Consider the following 20,203-nt stretch of genomic DNA (forward strand, 5'->3'; position numbering starts at 1 on the left):
ATCCCCGAAGTCAGATTTGTGCATGAATTCTGGTATCATGGCTCCTTCTGTGGTGCACATAGCTGTATTTATGTCACTCTTTTCTCTCTGTTTTTTTTTTTTTTTTTTTTTTTTTAAGGATGAGAAGAACCAAGTTTTAACCACCAACATTTGGCTGCAAATGGTAAGTTCATGCAGAGGCAGCCCTTGCCATGGGCCTGCCTGTTCTTGCCTCGTGTGCATGTGCTTGAATCGCATGGGAAGAAGTTCCCAAAAGAGCTAAGGCTCATGCTCTGACTCATCCCCACCCCAACCCACCCACCCCACGCCATCCTCAGTCAACTAAGAGTGCTGGAGGACTGCATGAAGACTGTCATGTCTGATGGGACGGAACCAAGGATGTAAGACTGACAACAGCAGAACTCTGTGCTTGCTTGTGTTTTACTGCTGTGTGATTTCAGGGCATCGGAAAACATTCCATGACAGAGAAATAATCAGATACAGGGTGGCATCCAGAGATCAATGGCTTGTGTTGTAGCTGCTCCCTAGCTCCTACGTGCCTCTCCCTGTGGTTGTCTGAATTCTCCAGAGCTTCGTGTTTGAAGAATGGGGGATCCTTAGCCAGGGTGTTCACACTCCATGCTCTGGAGTCCCAAGAGAGGCTTGAAAGGACACAGAGAATGGAATACGCTGATTGGAAAGTCCTCAATCAGAGAACACTGTAAGCACAAAACATTCTAATTGCCATAGCTCAGGATGCTTCAGATTTGAGGTCTTTGGGGTTTTCAGACTGGGGACACTCATCTAGCAAAATCTGTGGGAAGTACTCCAAAATCCCCAAGCCCCCAAGCCCCAGAATGCTTCAGCTGCTAGATTTTGGAAAAAGGATATTCAATTTGTATTTTATCCTTGAAATTTTAATTTGACATACATATTTCTAATCTAAGTTATTTAACTGTAAATATATAAGTCTCATCAAATTGTAAATATTAGAATATGCATTTAAAACTGCCAGCCTCTGTTCTTGGTGGAATCTTCATGCCACTGTAATTCTGTGTACATATAGCCCTTATAAACATAGCTCCTTTGTCTTTGGCATATTATACCTGGTTTCTTTTCCTCTTTGCGTCTTCATTTCTCATTTTTCTTCTCCCTCTTTCTTTTTCTATCTTCTCCCTCTTGTTTTAGCTTTTCTTTTCACTTCTTTTTTCTTTCTTTTTAAGACAGGGCCTTGCTGTGTGGTTTAGGCTGGCTTTGAACCTCCGGTCCTCCTGCCTCACCATCCCAGGTTCTGTGAATACAGGCAGGCATCACCATGCGTATCTGTACATTTGCATTTCTAATGCATTTTTAAATTAGGATTCTGTCCTATTGCAGAATGTTATATTTGAAACCCTTCATTAATTACTCTACTTGGATTTCTCTCAAATGTTCATATTTGTGTAACATCATTCCTTTAGGCCACAAAACATCAAAAAAATATTCTGAGATGATTTAAGGGTGCTACTGCTGGTATATAATTCACCAAAGTGATGTGAATTGCAGAGTCCTATTTGGAAATTCTTGTCTGTCAAACAGAACTGTTTTTAAATTGACTTAGGCATCTGCAGATGACCTTTTATTTCTGGAAATGAGTGACCAGTTGTGGCCCTTGGTTCTGCCACTGCCTGATTACAGACTGAAACAGTCTTTTGCAGTCATGTTGTTCGGTTCTTTGAGCCTCCCAGGTTATCTGCCAAGAATAATGTTGCTTCCTTTAAATGTGTGTCAGCTGACTGACTCACTAGTTTCTGGTACTTCTTCTGCTTCTGCTTCTGCTACTTCTTCTTCTTCTTCTTCTTCTTCTTCTTCTTCTTCTTCTTCTTCTTCTTCTTCTTCTTCTTCTTCTTCTTCTTCTTCTTCTTCTTCTTCTTCTTCCTCCTCCTCCTCCTCCTCCTCCTCCTCCTCCTCTCCTCCTCCTCCTCCTCCTCCTCCTCCTCCTCCTCCTCTTTGAGAAGGTAAAGTTAAAGGAATTAAACCCATCTGAGTCTGGAAAATACTTGACTCGTAATTAACATGTGCCAATGCTGTGGACTGGCCCCATGCTCGATTCTTGAGTCAGTGGTATAAAAGTTAGGATTGGGTAAGTTTGGGGAGCCCGTCTTTCTTGTAGTGTACTGGCAATAGTGGAAGCAGTGGTGGCCCTTGGCAGATAAGGGTTTTGAGGAATCCACATATAGTGGAGAGGTTACAGCAGGTGCTGGAGGTGCACTTAGCTACAGAAGAGTGCTCTCACTGAGGGTGCTTACTACCTAATAATAGTGTGGTGCTTTGGAGACTGTCCCCTGTAGGAGTCAACACAACCACAGCCCACCTGCTCATGGGTACCCCTCCTGGCCTCCCTTGCTTATGCCTAGATGTGTGAAGTCTGGGCATGCCAGCTGCATCCTCCCCTCCTATTCTTGCCTCTTTCACAGTTATCCTAATCTGTTCAAGTGGCAGCACATCTTCTCAGACCACGGATCCCACTATCACCCTGAACCTTTCATGTTGAACCCTTCAAAAATTCTGGTAGCTCAGCTTTTAAAATAGACCCAGCATCTAACCATTGTTCAGCTCATGATTTGCCCTGTTCTAAGTCTGCCTTTCTCTCCTCTATCAGCGTAGTCTTCCATCCAGCCATCCCATCCATCCCTTTTTCTCTCCTAGTTGTGTCTATTCTCAGCACAGCAGCCAGAGTGACCTAAGTGAAAACCGATGCCTCCAAGCCCAGATCCCTCCCTTCCAGGGCTCTGGTCTTTCTGGATAAGCTAAGAGCTGAAGCCAGTGAGGTTACCTTCCCTGCTTACATCTTCTCTTTTACATTCCCCTGCACTCTTCTTCCTTGATGTGCAAATGTCTTGATGTTATCCACACCTGTTGCTCACAAATAACCTTCTGGGTTTTGCATGCACTGTTCTCCCTACCTAGAAAGCCACTTGATGGGTCCCCTTGCTTTCTTCTGTTGCCTTCCCAAACAGCACCTCTTGAGTTGCTTCTTCCCATATCTTCCCAAACCATATTCAGTCTGCCATGTTTATTGCGACTGCCCCCACCTCTTTACACTGTTGTGAACAGAGGAGCGTGGTGGACAAATTTCTACCACTGAGCTATGCTCCAGTCCCCACTTTATTCTCTTTGTGGTTCTTTTCCTCCAATAAACTTCCTGCCCTCTGACATACTTAGTGCACACTTGTCCATATGCTCCTTGCCTACAGGTCATCCCCCCCACCTCCCCAACGAACAACTTTCATATGCTGGGGTTGAAACCCACTGTATCTCCGGATCCCAGCTCACTGCCTCGATGGCAATAGGAACTGAATATACTTTGTAAAAGGAATGAACAAACCCAAAACTCTACATTAACCTGGGACAGGAGAACTAAGTTGATCCAAAATAAAGTCAATTCCTCCTACATTACAATGGGATGCTATATGTTAGTTAAGTTCTTAGAACTCTGTAAGATGATAGCTGTTTCTCTGGGACCTGTGAGGAACAAAACAGCTATTGACCCACCCTTCCTTTGTTCCTTCCTTCCTTCCTTCCTTCCTTCCTTCCTTTCTTCCTTCTTTCCTTCTTCCCCCCTTCTTTCTTTTTAAACACATCTTTCTCTATGGCTCTGTTTGACTAGGTGCTTGCTGTGTAGCTAAGGGTGGCATTGAACTTGAGGTGATTCTCCTGCTTTAGCCCCCCAAGTGCTGGAATTATACCCCACTATACCAGTCTACAGAGAGAAACATGCCGGATGGACAGATGTCCCTATGCTCACCTCCCTGGCCCTCAGAACTTCATTGCTCTCTGTAATGTCTCAGACATGGCAAGTGCTGGTTCCCAGGAAAATTACAACAGGACCATTACTGTACTGAGTTCAGATATTCCATAAATAAACGTCTGCTCTCTGAAGGGTATCACTAGAGACCTTCAGTTTCTTTGAAGCATGGCTTAGTTCTAATTAAGAGTTGCATTTGCAGAAACAACTAGAGTTGCACTTTTAAAATCCCTTTACCTATTGAACTCACCCCTGGGAGTGCCTATTCTGTGTAGGCATTGACCACAGCCACGGGAGAGCACTTTGAAATATATTAGCCACATTTCCTCCTTCAGCCATTTACAATCAGGCTGTGTAATTAACTCATTTAAGGAAAGGCTAAGCACTGAGAGATGATAAATGTTTGCAGAGATAGGATGCTAATTACCCTGATTTGATCATTATATACATGTACTGTGTCAGCACACTGTACTTACAAATATGTGCAGTATGATGTCGATTGATTTTTATTTAATAATCATCATAGCAAGTCCAGATGTTTCTCCAGAATATTGTAAGAATGGGTAGGTGTAGAGTGGAGGTCACAGATGGGAGCAATCCTGCTTTATCAAAATGGAAGATAAAGAGAGGCCCAACTCTTCTAAAGGGAAGATGGGTGATACTGGCACTAGTGTGTGTTCCTGCGTCAGTGAAGCCTACCCAGGTAAGCCTTTTCCTAGGTAGCTTGTGCCCTTTGGAGACTGGATGATGACAATAATCTGGAAAGTGACACCACAGATGTTAGAGAGCTATGACATTGCCTCTCCAGCATTTTCAAGGCTCCCCAAGAACCTTGGCTTTAAAACAAATATAAACAGTTAAGAAATGAAAACATATGTCTCTGTACCCTTGCCTCAAGCTGCTTTGATTAAGTCCTGGTTGCAGTATGGACCCTGGGGTTTGGCATATCACCAAGGGCAAGCATGGGAGCTTCCTTGGGACAAGTGATAAACAGCCATCCATTGATTCTTATTTCTGTGTACCCTGACCACTCACCTGCCTGGCCTGACCCAACCTTGGTATTGTGCATGTTCAAGAATGAGGTTCAATACTGAAGTTCCCAGGAGAGCCAGGAGAGCTAGGAGAGCAGGAGTGAGGGTTGCCTCAGCGAGGCAGGAGATAGATGGACAGTCAGGGAATGGTTTTCAGCATTGGGCTTTAGTTCCTGCACCCTCATTTCACATAGTTCTGTTCTGAAATCTCATCCACATAATCTTTTCTCCAGGGTGTTTCAACTCTAAAGTTAATTTACTGCAGATTATAGATTTTTCAATCCAGTTAAAATGGCAGTCACAAACGTTTTTTAAAAATTGAATTCTCCTTGACCTACCCCTTGTGGATTTTGTTATCCCTTTCCCCGGGTGACTTTCATTTCACATGATTGAGATTACTCCAAAAGCCTGAAGAATACAGAGTCACTGATCTGAGTCTCTTCTAGCCTGGGAGGAAGCTGCTGGTAGATTCCTTCTGCAGAGTTTTAGCGTTGGGGAGACTGTTAGAGATCTTTGTTCTAACATGTGAGCAGATGTGACAGAGGGCATTTTAGCTTCTATAGAAACACTGGAACCTTCCAGATTCCTGCATTTGCTTTTTACAATCCTTTCCTTCTCTGGAATAGCAGCCTTTTTAGTCTTCAGATTTCCCCATCTTTCTGTGCTTACTCTCTATTTTTAGATTCCTAATTCTAATTATAGTAATAATAGCATTCACATCACAGAATATTATATTGTAAACCATAATTAGTTCTAAACTGCATCCTTTTTAATTTCCTGCATTTATTATCTCTGGAGCAGAAATACCACACATTGTATTTACACATTAGCCACCAGTGGGCTGCTGAGGGCTGGCCTGCAGCTGGGACAAAATAGGTGACACTGGCCATCACAGAGACATAAAAATGTCATCAGGAAAGGGTGGAAGGGACTCATGTATTTACATTGAGATCAAAATGTTGATCAGAAGAATTTTCCCCCAAATTGGGTGATGTTTTCTGACACCAATTACGTGATGTAATTTTCAATACCAACAGCAATTCTCTAACCCAGCTGGATATCTACTTAATTGAATTCTGACATTGTCCACCTTGAGTTAATATCTGAATCCACAAGCTCAAGGAATGTGTCCCACGAGGCTGTTCCTACTTCAGAAACATGCAAATGCAGTGGCCTGGATACCTATGCCCATCACACTGACTCTAACTTAAGGATTTCTACAGCCTTGGGTTCAGTACTTACCTAAGATGGCCAACTCTTTGAGGTACGCATTTACTTGTGTTTTTCCTAAAGGATGCAGCTCAGAAGGGGATGTGCTGGAGGGACTAGGGCAGGTGCTGAGTTTGGTGTTATCCTGCCTCTCAGGACATGCCACACTTCTGTGCACCCAGTGAGTGCACTCCTCTGGAACTTCACTGCGCTTTGTTCAGAAGTTTGTCTCCCTCAATCCCCAACCCCACCTCCTAATTCCAAACTGGAGGATGAGATGGGTTGAGCACTCTGACTCTCTGTCTGGCAGCTTGCCTTTATGGAGCCCAGCTTTGTTCCCGAAACTGTGGGGAGTTCCAACCCCAAAGCTGACACATTAGCATAAACTCAGATGAACCCCTTTAGCAAAAGATATTCCCATCACTCAGTAAGTTAAGCAGAATTTGAGCAGCTCTATGCAAAGAAAACCAAATGTATTTCTCATTTCATTGCAATGTATTTTTAACAGAAACAAAACTATATTTTCTTTCTAAAATAAGTACATTTTTTTGAGAATTTTATGCATTAGTATTGTATATTTATATAATTTCCAACCCTTCCTCCCACTCCTCTTTGTTATTGTGCTCTTAGACTTCAGTTTTTATTAACACACACTCACACACAAACACACACACACACACACACACACTCAAACACACACACACACACACAAACACACACACACACACACACACACACACAGAGGGAGGTTGAGAGAGGAAGGAGGAGTGAAACTTACTGGGTCTATTGCTCCTGTGTATATGTGTGTTTAGGGCTGACCACTGGCGATTAGAGAACCTATCAGGTGTCTGATCCCTGGAGAAGACTGGCTGTCTCTCTGTCAGCAGGATGGAGCCACCATTTAATCTGATCTTTCAGGTTCTTATCCTGATATCTGACTCCCGAGTTTTTATTGATAAAGAATAATTAGATAAGTGCTTCAGTGGGATTTCCCCCCGTCTGTGTTGGCATGTCAGTGAGTGGTGTAAATAGTTCTACTCCATCTTCTGTGATGTCCTCTGAGCCTCAGGGATTGTGTTGTCGGCGTTATCACTTGGGGTTAGAAATACCACCACCAGTTGTTTCTGTATTTTGGCTAGTTGTGTGTTTCTGTGTGCTTCATAAAGAAGCTTCCTTGACGAGTGTTGAGTTCTACACTTACCTGTGAGTGTGAGGATACATCTTTAAAATGCAACTAGAAAGTATATCAGTTTAGACAAGTGGAAGTAATAGGTTCTTCTTTAGGGTCCATGACCTAAAGCTGTGGGTTGCTGGCTAGGTATACAGTCCCAGGCATGAATGTCCTATTGAATGGGCCTTTGGTCTGATTATAGAGCTCTTGGTTAATCCTAAGAAAGTGCCACTGTTTTACCATTGGGGCTGTCTTGCATTGCTGGTTTTTGTTGTGGTAACCAGGCTTTATAGCTGGACAAGGCCATTGGTTGCTTTCCTTTCTTGGCTGCTTGCATAACACCTTCCTATACTATGAGAGCTACACTTCAAAGAGGAGGCTTCCAGGTTGTTTCTAGCTCGATTCCTCTAAGTCCTATATGCAGCTGAAGTGTGTGGAATCTTCAAAATTGCACTTTGCCTTCAAGTTCTGGGAGGGCAATTCTTGGACTCCCTTGACCAAGAACTGGAAGAGAAGCTGTTTCACCTGCCTGGCTCTGTCCAGCTCTGTATTCATGCCATGTTTAGACACACACATTTAAATAAATGCTCCCCACAAACTCAAAACAGGTTCACAGAGGGCCGAGGTATCAGTCGTGTAAGGAATTGTCAGCACAGAGGTGCATTCTGCATTCCCTCCTACCCTTCCCTCTGTCACCTTACAACCCACCCACCCTTCATTCCGGGGCTTGCTGTCTTTGGTTCATCTGTGTGGTTTCTCAGGAGCTGACATGTTGAAAGCTTTCTAGGTGCTGTCCATGAGAAATACGCCTTGGACTCATATCTCCACCGATCCAAGATCTAAGTGACAGAAAATGCTTTGAGAACACAATCCGTTCCTTCTAGAACCAGATTGCAAGGAACTCATTCTACACTTTTCCTAGGGAACCCCCCCAATAGGCATCTTAAGGTTCATACTCAACCCCCATATTGTGTTAGCACTCCCCCCCATCACCCATGTTTTTACACCATTGTTTGTATTTCAAATATTGGAGACCATGTAGCCCTGTGTCCTGTAGTGTTGTGTAAAATGAAAGTATCATTTTATAAATCTGTCATTTGTTGCTTGTCTATAAGGACCACATATTTTGCCCTGCTGCTGCAGGTGTGGTCTCATTTTTCACCAGAAGATAATTCAGCCCACATGTTCTACGAGCAAATGTCTCACAGGCCAGGTCTGACCTTGCAGCCATTCCTCCTCTTTGCCCTGTAGGTCAAGTTGGTTTTGACATCAGGGAGAGTAGCATGCACACATCAGTACCTTCAGAGACTGCATCTGGTCTGTGTTGCTGTGGTGGAAGGCTTGGAGTACAGGGAAGACTTTTGCAGAGCCAGCTCAAAGGTTCATTTCCTTGCAGTTTGATATACAATTGAGTCTTGACTCAGTTATCAATTTAAATAAGAGCTGTCAGAGCTTTTCATTGTCATCACATTGACAAGCCTGGGTTATGGTGAGCCAGGAGGCCCACACACAGTCCTGAGCAAACAAAATAGCAGTGTTGTCACCTGCCACAAGGCTGTGGAGTGTCCACAGCTGAGTGTTCTCAGAAGCCAGGGGGTGTGGGAAAAGATGGGAAGTGTGAGGCAGCTCTGACCTCATCCCACTAAGTGGTCTTAAGTTTGAACAACTAGATAATCACATTCCTTCACTTCCCAGTGCCTCTGGCCATTATGTTATCAGGCTTAGGATATGGGTCCTTGTCTGTCATGCCAGCATGCCTTCAAAGGTAGTTCCTGGAGCCCTAGTCCCCATGGTCACAATAATGGTCACTGTGATTATTAACTCAGCGAAGCATCTCAGCATGAAGTAGAAGATAGAAATGCATTGATAACAAAGCAGGGGAGAGAAATGAAGGGAAACATAGAGCCAAGCTCATCCAGATGGAGCAGGCTGTTACAAACATGGTTTGGCTGGTACCCAGGAGCTCCCAGCAAACTACTTTAATATTCCAGAGCTTCCTCAGTGGTCCACTCCCCATAAATCTCATCAACTGTGTACCCCAGTAGGACAGGTGTTGATGCTGCTGCATGCTGAGTTCATGTCGCATCCTTATTTGCTGAGGTCCCTCATGAATAGCCCCTATTCTCTGACTTCAACTTACTCCGTTTATGAAGTAGCCTATGGAACACTGTCTGTCCTCCAGAGGATGGCTATTTCCTTGAGACCAGCCCATGGATCTTCATCACCAGAATACATAGCTCTAGACCCACAACACTCATGTATGTATGCCAAGTCCAATAGCTCTCACAGTTTGGTTGCTTTGACTTAAATATTGTTGTATAACTTTACATCAAGCACATTGTGGTCAGAAATCAAATGGAGGTTGGTATACACCTGGAGCATTTATATGTGTCTTAGCATAAATTATTTGATATTTTTCAGGGTACAAATGGGAATTGTTTGATTATGGGGGGGGGGTCGCTCTGGTTCTAGATGGAGGTTTAGCACACTCCTAAATCTTGGGAAGTGTGGACTGTGCCACATGAATGTCAGCAGCGACACATACAGAGTCCATGTATCCTTTGCTGATACTTAGTGGGGCAAGGCTAGTTGCCTGTCAGTAGTAGAAGACTCTGCCTCTGGTATCTCTGCAGTCTTGGCCCTGGGAATGACTGGAGGTACCTGGTTATTGGAGCAAGAATTGTAATGGAGAAGGGCCTGATCCCAAATTGCTATACTTGTCCTCATCCTTGTGTCTGTGTTCTGCTGCTGAGGCCCAGAGTTTGTGGTCTCTGCTTGTAGCGTCAGTTGCACAATCCATGCTGAGAGAGATGACTGGAAAGGACGCTTTATAGAGTCGGGTAGAAGCCCAATGCGAGGGAAACTTCCATGCATCTGCAAAGATGACTCCAGTCCAAAAAGACTCCTGGCAGCAGTGGATGCATATCCTGAAATGTGATTGGATTGGTGACTATCCCAGTTGTCATCAAAGAGCCTTCATCCAGTGACTGATGGAGGCAGATTCAGAGAGCCAAGGCCAAACACTGGGCTACACTCTGGCAATCCTGCTTTGGAGAGGGAGGAGGGATTGTAGGAAACAGGGTCAAGAACATTGGAGGAAAACTCACAGAAACCACTAGCCTGGCTTATGGGAACTCACAGAGTCTGAACCAACAACCAGGGAGCCTGCATGGGACTGACCTGGAAGCCTGCATGGGACTGACCTAGGCTCTCTGCATATATGTGACAGTTGTGTAGCTTGGTTTATATGTGGGACTCCTGGCAATGGGAGCTGGGGGGGGGTGGAGGTGGCTGTCCCCAGTGCTTTGACTGGCTCTTGGGAACTTATTCCTTATGCTGGATTGCCTAGCCCAGCCTGAATACAGGGGAGGTGCTTGATCTTAGGGCAGCTTGATATGCCATGCTTTGCTGATGCCCATGGGAGACCTGTACCTTTCTGAGCCATTACAGAGGAGGGGTGGGTTGGGGAGGGGAGAATTGGGGAGGGAGTGGGCAGAGAGGAGGGGGTGGGGAGGCTGAGGTGGGATATAAAATAAATATAGATTAATAAAAAAGAAGCACTGTCCATAAGACAAAATGAGAAAACATATTTAAGTGTGCCCTGAGAAGTGCTAAGAGGTTCTACTGCACTGAAACAAATGGCCGACATTTCTATAGTTCGGTTTTGTTTCCAGTTGCAGTAAGCAAGTTTGTTTTTTCTAAATGCCCTTTCAGGGGAAACTGAAAGCAGAACCATTACTAATTTGGCTGGAAGTAACCTGTCTATTGAAGGAGGAGAAGCCTAAGCCCAGGGTGTGCAGCTAGTTGGAATTAGCTTTAATGCCACCATCTGAAAGTGGTCATGGTGACAGCAGGACCCCAAATGCGATTTTTATGCTATTCCAGATCATTTTAGAAGGGATTATTTAATTCTCAGTTTCCTAACACTTTATAGATAAAATGTGATTTTTATGCTATTCCAGATCATTTTAGAAGGGATTATTTAATTCTCGGTTTCCTAATACTTTATAGATACCAGCTCAGTTATAGAATAATTTCTCAACTCTTCTGACTTTGGACTTCCCTAGTAATTTCTTACCAGAAGTAGAAGTAAGCCAGGGGACAACATACTGCTAATGCTCCATCTCTGTCAGTCTTGGACAGATCACTATTTGCAGTGGAACATGTCCGAGTACCCCGGAGTGAAGAATGTTCGTTTCCCAGATGGCCAGATTTGGAAACCAGACATTCTCCTCTATAACAGGTAAGTGCATCTGACAGATGGGAAATACCCTCCCCTTGCATGCATGTAGCAATAAAGCATTTTTGAGGATTTTACAGAAAAGCTGGCTGTGGTGTCTTTAATTTGGAGCCATTGCTCCTTGTGAGGCTTTCCAAGTGGGCAGGTCTCTGGGAGGCGGTTCTGTCCCTCTGCTGGTAATTGCTGTGTTTGCTTGTAAATTCGAGTTGTCCCACATGCTGCGTAGAGGTGCCCCATCCAAGGAACCTCACTATAGATGCACATGATTGTTCTCCGTTTACAGGGTTTAAAGCAGCACCTTTGGTGGCAACCACTACAATCCACAGCAGAAGGTGTCAGGCAGCATGTGCACTGGAGACTGCGGTTTAGACCTGGGTTCTCATCCGAATTGTTCCCCATTGTGCACTAGATAACAGTTGCATTTTGACTGAGTTCCTGCAGAATATGCTTCTCACAGAAGCACGGGTACAGGCTGAGGCAGATCTGTAAGAGCCAGGTAATGTTGATGGCAGTCATGGTTTTATCTTGGGGGCAAAAACTAAAGGATTCATTTGTAATTCAAGGCAATGCTATTTGCAGATCCAGATGACCACAAAGCAAGTTTCTAGGCAAGTTTAAGTTCTAGAAGCAGTAAAATTCTTTGTCACAGCTGTGTGGCTCAATAAGTGAACTTCAAAATCTCTATTCTAAACAGAATGGCCAATACAATATCATGCAAAGGGGAAAGATCTAAAAATCCTTGCATGTTTGCTTTTGTCTGGGTAAAGAGAGGAACCCAGGCATTCCTGACTCAGGACACTGTGACCGTCCACCACTGCTCAAGCATCCCCCAGAGAATCATCTGGGCAGCTGCTGTGTTCCACTTGTACTTGCTACTTCCAGGAGCCTGGACAGTTCAGTTTCTTATATTCACATTTAATTGCTTTATGCCTTGCCCTTGAATGGCTGAATGTGCCTCTGGAGGAAAACCACCTCCTCACTTAGTGTCACTGTCTACTTCTTAAAGAAAGTTCAGATAACTTAGCTTGTGGGATGTCCAAGGTCAGAATGAGTGGTCCTTTGTTGAGTGGGTGAAACAGCTGAGTTACAGTCATCCATTTCCTGGAGATTGCACTGATATTCCTGGTCTGCTGTGGAACAGCACCATCTCTTAAGGCCACTGCTTAATCAGCAAACATTTGTGTACTCAAGGTTCTAGAGGACAGATGACCAAGCTGAAAGTATAACCAGGCTTGGCTTCTTCTGGATCTCTCTATAAGGAGTGTGTGTGTGTGTGTGTGTGTGTGTGTGTGTGTGTGTGTGTGTGTGTGTGTGTGTGTTCACACACATGTGCATGTGTATGTGTGTTGGGTTCTTGCTGTATAGTGAAGGCTAGCCTAGAACCTGTGACCTTCTGTTTCTACTCTTTAAAGGCTGCTATTACAAGCATGTAACACCATATCTACTCTTTAGTTGACTCTTTTTTGGGCCTGTCTCTAAATACAGTCACATTTCTAGGTACTAGGGTTTAGAATTTCAAGGTAAAAATGTGTAGGAAAGCAAGTTGAGAGTTTGTAAAAAATTTTTATAATGCATACAGCATACCTAGTGGGGCCCTCTGCAAAAGGAGGTTATTCAGTGCCAACATTCGATGACAGTTGTGTGTTTATAGGTGGGAGGATGTTATCTATCAATTAAAACTGTTTCATAGTTCCTGATGAATTTTATCTGAAAGTATGAGTATGGTTTTGCAATGTAGTAGAATTTCAATAATGAGGCAGTGAGAGATGGTTTTATGGCTGTTTATAAGCTAATACATGAGTGTTTGCTGATCCCAATCTTCTGGCTAATGGAGAGTTACTAATTAGTCTGTAGAATTAATTTCAAGGAGCACAGATAGAGCAGCTTCTACCTGATATATGGCACCGGGCTCTAGGAATGTGTCCCCTACAAGACACCATAGTCTAGAATTCTGCTTGTATAACACACATTAGCAGCTTCCCTGTTCTTTTTTTCTCCATAGCAAAGTATTCCTCCTGGAGCTCAGAGGGGCCACCTCAATTTCCACTTTAGTTTTTCTAAGCAGTTAATGTTACTGTCTGAATCTAAAATATGAACACAGACTCATTTTGAAAGCTTGCTCCACAGCTTGTGGTGCTATTAGGAGAAATTCTGGAAACGTTGAGAAGTGGTTCAAGCTGGAAGCTGTATGTCCCTAGGAGGGGACCCTTAAGGGTATAGTATTTCTTGTCACTTCTGTCCATTGTCTTTGCTTACTGGTCCCCTGTAACATGAACAGCTGCCTTCTGCTGGAAGCTCCTAAAGCCATGATGTTCTCTTCAGTCTTGTGGACACAAACAGCAATGAACAGAAACATCTAAGACTGTGAGCCAAAAGAAATAGCTCCTTCCTTAAGTTGCTTCTGCCAGGTCTTTTGGTTACTCCAACACAAAAGTAACTCATGCAGTGGGACATGCAAATTCTGTGATGAATCAGCTACTTGTTCTCTGGCTTTGATTTCCACACAAGCAGAATGTAAAATGCACAGATTACAGAGACTTTTGTTTGAGCCTGCTGTAGACTTGTGGCATTTATCTATTGCTATAAAACAAACTACCTCAAACTGAATGGCTTGAAAAATCTCAGAATCTTCCTCTGTTAGTCTTTGTGAATATTTGGCCTGACCAGACCCATCTGCTTGGATGTGTGCTTCATGTGACATTTGCAAACTGTGGTCACTGGGGCTGAGGGACACACACTTAGCCTGGGCACCTGGCAGGTATGGTGGTTATGGCTCAGGACTTAGCCTGGGCTGAAGACCATGCCACCTTGTCTTTATTCCTCCATCCTTTTTCATGGGTCTAGGTGTCCCAGCTCAATGGCTGGGAGTACTATAAGAAGTAAGTGGGTGCTGCCATGTGTCTGAACAGAGAAGTTCCAAACAACCACTCACTCCATTCCACTGCTCAGAGCAAATGGGCTCAGCCTCTTCTTATCCTTTTGACACCAAATCTTCAGAAAACTTCCAGAGTTTTACCCATTTTCCTTTTTTGGCGTGTGATAGCCATCCTCCTGAGATTATCCTTTCGCCTTCCCTTCCTGCATTCCCAAGAGAAATGAACTGATGTCATTTCCCTTGACTGTTCTCCACTAATTGTCCTTTTATGTTCACATGCGTAATGTGGCATGTGTGCCACCCTCAATACATACACAGACATGTACACTGCAAAAAAGAAGAGCAAAAGAAAAATAAAGGAATCACATTATCAATACAGAAAAAAATCATGAGAGAGTCAAGAAATCAACACAAGAGATTAGCAAACACAGGCTTGTCTTAAGTAATACCTTGACCTTTTGGTGTTTTATAATGGGGGACTTTTGAGAGAGGTATGCAGCTTACTTTCTGTTTCAGGCATGAAGAATATTATGTTGTGCCATAGCCATACTGTGGTCCATCCATGCATGGATGAAGTTGTAGGTGCTGATCCCAAAGAAAGAGGTTAAAATATTATTCTTTGAACTAATGTTGGGGCAGCCGGAGGTGCCTCACAACCATGGCTGATGTTTTGTTTAAGTTTGGTGTCGGAGTCCATGTGTATAGTTTAGAGATCACTTTCTGTGCTTTAAGAGTCAAAGAAGCTCTCTTTGCACCATTTGTAGAATGGGCTGATGCCTTTTCTTGATGGATGGGAACTAGTGATATGCTGCCAGCCAGCTGGATTTTTTTTTTGAGGAGAGAATGGGTGTTAATAAGAGTTCTGCCTGAAAAAAAATAAGAGCTCTGCCTGATGCTGATTCCAGCCATTTCTCCATCACTTTATTCTGCATCGTTCAGAGCCGTCAGTTCAAGGATTTTTTCTGAGCACATTCTAGCTCAAAACGAGAAGCAATTATAGATGGCTTGTCACAGTTTCGCCTTTTCCGATAGAGTTAAATGCCTTTCTGGTGTCACTAAGTCATATTACATAACAGAACTTTGTATTGTGACATAGAGGTGGCCCCTGCCCCATGCAACAGCAAACAAGTGCTTCAGCCTCCCTGGGAATCTTTTTAAATCTTTTTTAATTGCCTAGTAAGAGAAAATTTTAGTGATAATGGGAAACGTTTAATGAATATATTTAAAGATGTGTTTGTCAGCTCTGATTTTGGGAACAGTACTGGTGGCCAGGCATCTCTTTCATAGACTGTGCAGAGCTATCTTTGCACATTTGTAGGCAGGTATCTTTCTTTCCATGTCCCTGTGACTCCTTGGTTGATTGTGAACCTAAGGAGGTGACTATGTACTCCAGCCTGTTAAGATTCCTGATGGAGCCAATGAATGACACACCATTGGAACAGAATGTTTTCCCCTGCAAAAGTCTGAGGCTCTTCTAAAATGAATTCAGGATTGGAATGTCAGTGCATGTGGTTTATTTGGAGAATGATGCTAAGAAGTGCTGGGTAGGAGGGGAACTGTGACAGGAAAGGATGGTGAAAAGCAAACAGCACTGTGGCAGCTGGGTCATGCCCACTAGGAAGTGCTGTGTGTTCTGGGGAAGCTGGGGTTGAGGTTTGTACAAAAGCTGCTAGCTCCCTGGAGCTTCTGGCTAGCTTGCCCTGTAAGTGGACTGGAAAGCCTCTGGAGATGTAGCTGTCAGGACTTTGTCAATGTTGTTTTCCAAGTCTACCCTCAGGGTCCAGCCCTCATCCATCAGCATGGCTATAGACCCAAATTTTGGCCTCCAGTGGGGATCACAGCAGCAGAGGGAAGCATTGTGCATGGTACAGAGGCTTCTTAGGATGTGCAACAGGCCGGTATTCTCAGCTAGGAAAAGCAGAAGGGAGGTAGCAGAGAGAACTGAAAGCCTGGGTCTACATCTTAGTAGATGGTCCCTATTTCACCATGGCTGGAGTGTGTTCACAGAGCTTCCAAACAGGTTCATAAGTGAAATGAGATTCGGGGAAGTGACCACTCAGTGTTAGGAGACTGAACACATTTTACAATCATAGTATTTGGAAATAGGACTGAGGCTGGCCCATTCGTGTGCAAAGCCCTACAGTCAGATGGGCCCTGGTAGGCTTGAGGACATATCTCAGAAGTTACCAGAACAGTTCTAGGATGCAGCAGAAATTGCCTGAAGAACAGTTTTGCCACTGTGACTTTTGAGAAGGAGGAGTTAGCATTAGGATGCTGGGGTATCCACATTATCAAGTATTCTCATCTAATGAGGGGGTGCTCTTTCTAAACCGTATAGATGGGAAGCAATGGCATCTTTTACAGAGGTGAGAGGAGCTAACCAATCTATGTTAGCATCTCCAGACTCAACTTCTACAAGGCCCATCATAGCTTCTTCTGGTTGCTGATAATGTTTTTCATTTTTTGACACATTCAACCAATACTGAATGAAGTCCTCAGCTACCATTATATATTGTGTGATGAGCCAAAGATGCAACCTTGTCAGACCAGATCAAGTCCCTGTCCCATGGAGAATGGTGGAAAGCATGTGACAGATTGTAGGTGCTCCAAGAAAGATAGCAGGGAAGGAGACAGTGGGACTGGAGTCGGTGGCAGGGTAGAGAGTTTCATATAGCAGGTTCTGTTGTGTCAGGGAGGGGAAAGACAGAGCAATAGGGCAAAGACCTGTCTAGAGTGCTTGTGAGAGATGAAATACCCAAAGGAGGCTGAGACCCCAGGGTCCACTGACAGCTTGGTGTGGCATGTTCCCTGCACCAGCTGGCTTTCTGCTTCTGTAGTAATTATTCCTGGTGCTGTCTGAATACTATCAACTCTGGAACTTCTGGAAACCTGATAGCAAAGTCAATGAGTTTAGTCAATGGGAAAGCAGATAGATTCTGTCTTTCGAGTGAATTCCTTTCTGCAGAGGTCAAGTGAGATTTCCTGGATTGCTGTGTGTGTGTCGCCTTTCTGGAGGCACCTCATGATTGTTTTTAATGCCCTGCTCTTCCCTTGTCAATGAGTGACTTACATGTCATCTTTAACAAATGTCCCATTTATATCTGTGAAAGTACCATCATTTACATTTTTAATCTATTTTTATGGCCCTGAGACAAGAACATGTCCATTCTAAGAATAGAAGGGAGCTATGTAGCCAAAAGAATTAGGTGGTAAGGTAAACTCAGCAACTGGAGAGAGAGTTAGGGACAGGATGGAGAATGAGGAAAACCGATAGCAGAGCACATGAGAGTAGTCCATGGGAAAGCCCATGGGTTCTGTCGGGAGGATGAATGTGGGTCAGGGTCCCACTCTGTGAGCAGAGTGGGGAGGCTGCTCTTTTTAATGGTATTTCTATTTCATTTCTCTTTTGCTCTGAATAATTTGCAAGTGCTTTTCATAGTTTCTTTCTATATTGCTCCCACCTGGTAGCCATCAGGTGACCTTGTCCAGAAGTTATTCTGTGATCTGCACTATACACACCTTGCTCTTGGCAGTGAGCCTGTGTTACTTCTCTTGTTTACTCTAGCCTCTCAGTAACTTGGAGAAAAGGAAGAAGGTGTGTTAGTGACATTGTCGCATGCCCCTGTGGGCCCAGCTAATGTAAACTGCCCAAAAGCTGCTGTGTACAACAGAGTAGCTGACTTTTAGCACTGCCTGCCCCATTTTGTACCTTCTGCAAAAGTTCCTGTGTCAGCTAAACTCAGGTTACTGTCTTGACTTATTACTTCAACACATTGGAGCCCAAGTCCCATCTATTGGGCACTTGCTTGGTGTCAGGGCTTTTCTCCTTCCTACACTCTGATGTTGTCATGATAATCCACACTCCTCAAGAGAGGAAACTGGTATTCAGAGATGCTTGGCATTTTTCCTAAAGTCACACAGCTAGCTCTACAGCAATGTACCATCTGGTTTACTACTGTTCATGCCCTGGTCCTGTCTGTAAAGTACATAGACATATGGAACACCTGTGTTTTAAATTTGTGTGGGTTAAGTTGCATAGTATGATAAATATTGATTATAATAATAATATATCTATTTAGCTAATTTTTCTCATTGTAACAAATTGTCTTAATTACTTTTCTATTGCTGTGATAAGACACCATGATCAAGGCAACTTACTGAAGAAAATGCTTATTTGGAACTCACAGTTCCAGAGGGTTTGAGTCCATGACCATCATGGCAGGGAGTATGACAGTGGGCCGGCAGGCTTGGTGCTTAATCAGTAGCTGAGAATTCATGTCTTGATACTCAACTACAAGGTAGAAAGGGAAAGCTAACTGGGAATGGTTGCTTTTATGAAATTTCAAAGTCAGCCACCAGTAAAACACTTCCTCCAATAAGGCCACATCTCCTAATCCTTCCCAAACAGTTCCACCAGCTGAGGGCCAAGCATTCAAATATGGGAGTCTGTGTGAGCCGTTCTCATTCAAACCACTGAACATATATCCACACAACTTAAAAAGAGGGTGGGCCTATTGTCCATGATCAGTTGACTTCACTGTATGGTACCTATGGTGACATACATCATGATGAAAACGTAAAGAGGATCAGATACACTGGAGTCCTATAGTCCTCCTTCAGGACAGGTCACAGTACTTAAAACCTTTCAGTATGACCAACCTCTTAAAAATGTTCACCTCCTTCTAGAAATGTTATGAAGACTTGAATTAGTGGGATCTGGGGGTGATAGTGATATTCAAACTGTATTCATTTCAAGAAAGATGGAAGAAAGGTTTACAGATGTCCTGACCACAGGGTAAAAAATGTTCAGGTGAATAACAATTTGTACTTTGATCTTAATATTGTATAATATATATATATATATATATATATATATATGTGTGTGTGTGTGTATAACAATAATAATAATAATAATAATAATAATAATAATAATAATAAAATATGTTCCACAAATTATACAGTTTGATGTATCGAGTCAGAATTGAAAGTAAAATGGGTAATGGGTGCTATTTCCTCCCTCTGAGCTGTCTGTACCCTGACTCATTCCTGGATGGTTCTACCTGCCTCAGCCATCCTCTGGTTCTCAGAAAGGAGTGTTTTTCTCTTCCTAAGCTGTTGTAAAGTATTTGTATGTTCTGGATATTATTCCATAACATGCATGACCACAAAAGAGTCTCTCACAATTTGTGGGCATCTGCTACTGCCTGCACTATTGTTAGCATTCTTCCCTGTCAGGAGAAGGGGATCTAGTCTGTTCCTGAGATGCTGCCTGTGCTATTGTTAGCATTCTTCTTCCCTGTCAGGAGAAGGGGATCTAGTCTGTTCCTGAGATGCTGTAGGATCTCTACAACTGTCACTCCTAACCAGTCTTGCTCAGTATCTGACACCTACCTTATTTTTGACCCAATCCTTGGTGAACTACTGCAGGAGGCTTCCTGAGATGGAACTTGGAGTGACAAGTTCCAATTACTCTGTGAGAGTGTGAGCATAATTTCCAGCAGAGGGGAGCCACCATGGGTATTTTCTTGAGATGCCTTTGCAAGGACTGATGGTCATATGGTCAGTCTACTTTTAGTCTTCTCAGAATTGTCCGCACAATGGCTCCACCAATTTTAACAATAAATGAGGGTTCCCATTTCCCCACATCCTTGGCAGCATTTGTTATCTGTCAGTTGTTTTTGTAACCTTTGCCCCTCCGACTGAGGAAGATGAAATCTCGTAGTTTTATTTGCATTTCTCTGGTTGCTAACAATGTTAAATACTTTCAAGGATATTTCTTAGCCATATTTATTTTTTCTACTGAGAATTCTCTGTTCGAATCCATAACCCATTTTTTGAATGCGTGAATTATATTCTTGATCCTTTGATTTTTGAGTTCTTTGTATACTCTGGATATTACTCCAATATATGT

The 20,203-nt window shown here is 43.4% G+C and overlaps 1 protein-coding gene across 1 annotated transcript in view; it reads left to right on the forward strand.

Moving 5' to 3' along the window:
• Positions 1-20,203, forward strand: part of LOC100760319 (neuronal acetylcholine receptor subunit alpha-7) — a 113,065-nt gene that overhangs the window by 49,153 nt on the left and 43,709 nt on the right. Inside the window, exons 3-4 of the mRNA XM_027408064.2 lie at positions 119-163; positions 11,311-11,420. Coding sequence (XP_027263865.2) covers positions 119-163; positions 11,311-11,420 — 155 coding nt within the window. The remainder of the gene's footprint in view (positions 1-118; positions 164-11,310; positions 11,421-20,203) is intronic.

This window comes from Cricetulus griseus, chromosome 3 (genome assembly GCF_003668045.3).
Source record: "Cricetulus griseus strain 17A/GY chromosome 3, alternate assembly CriGri-PICRH-1.0, whole genome shotgun sequence".
Taxonomy (NCBI): Eukaryota; Metazoa; Chordata; class Mammalia; order Rodentia; family Cricetidae; genus Cricetulus; species Cricetulus griseus.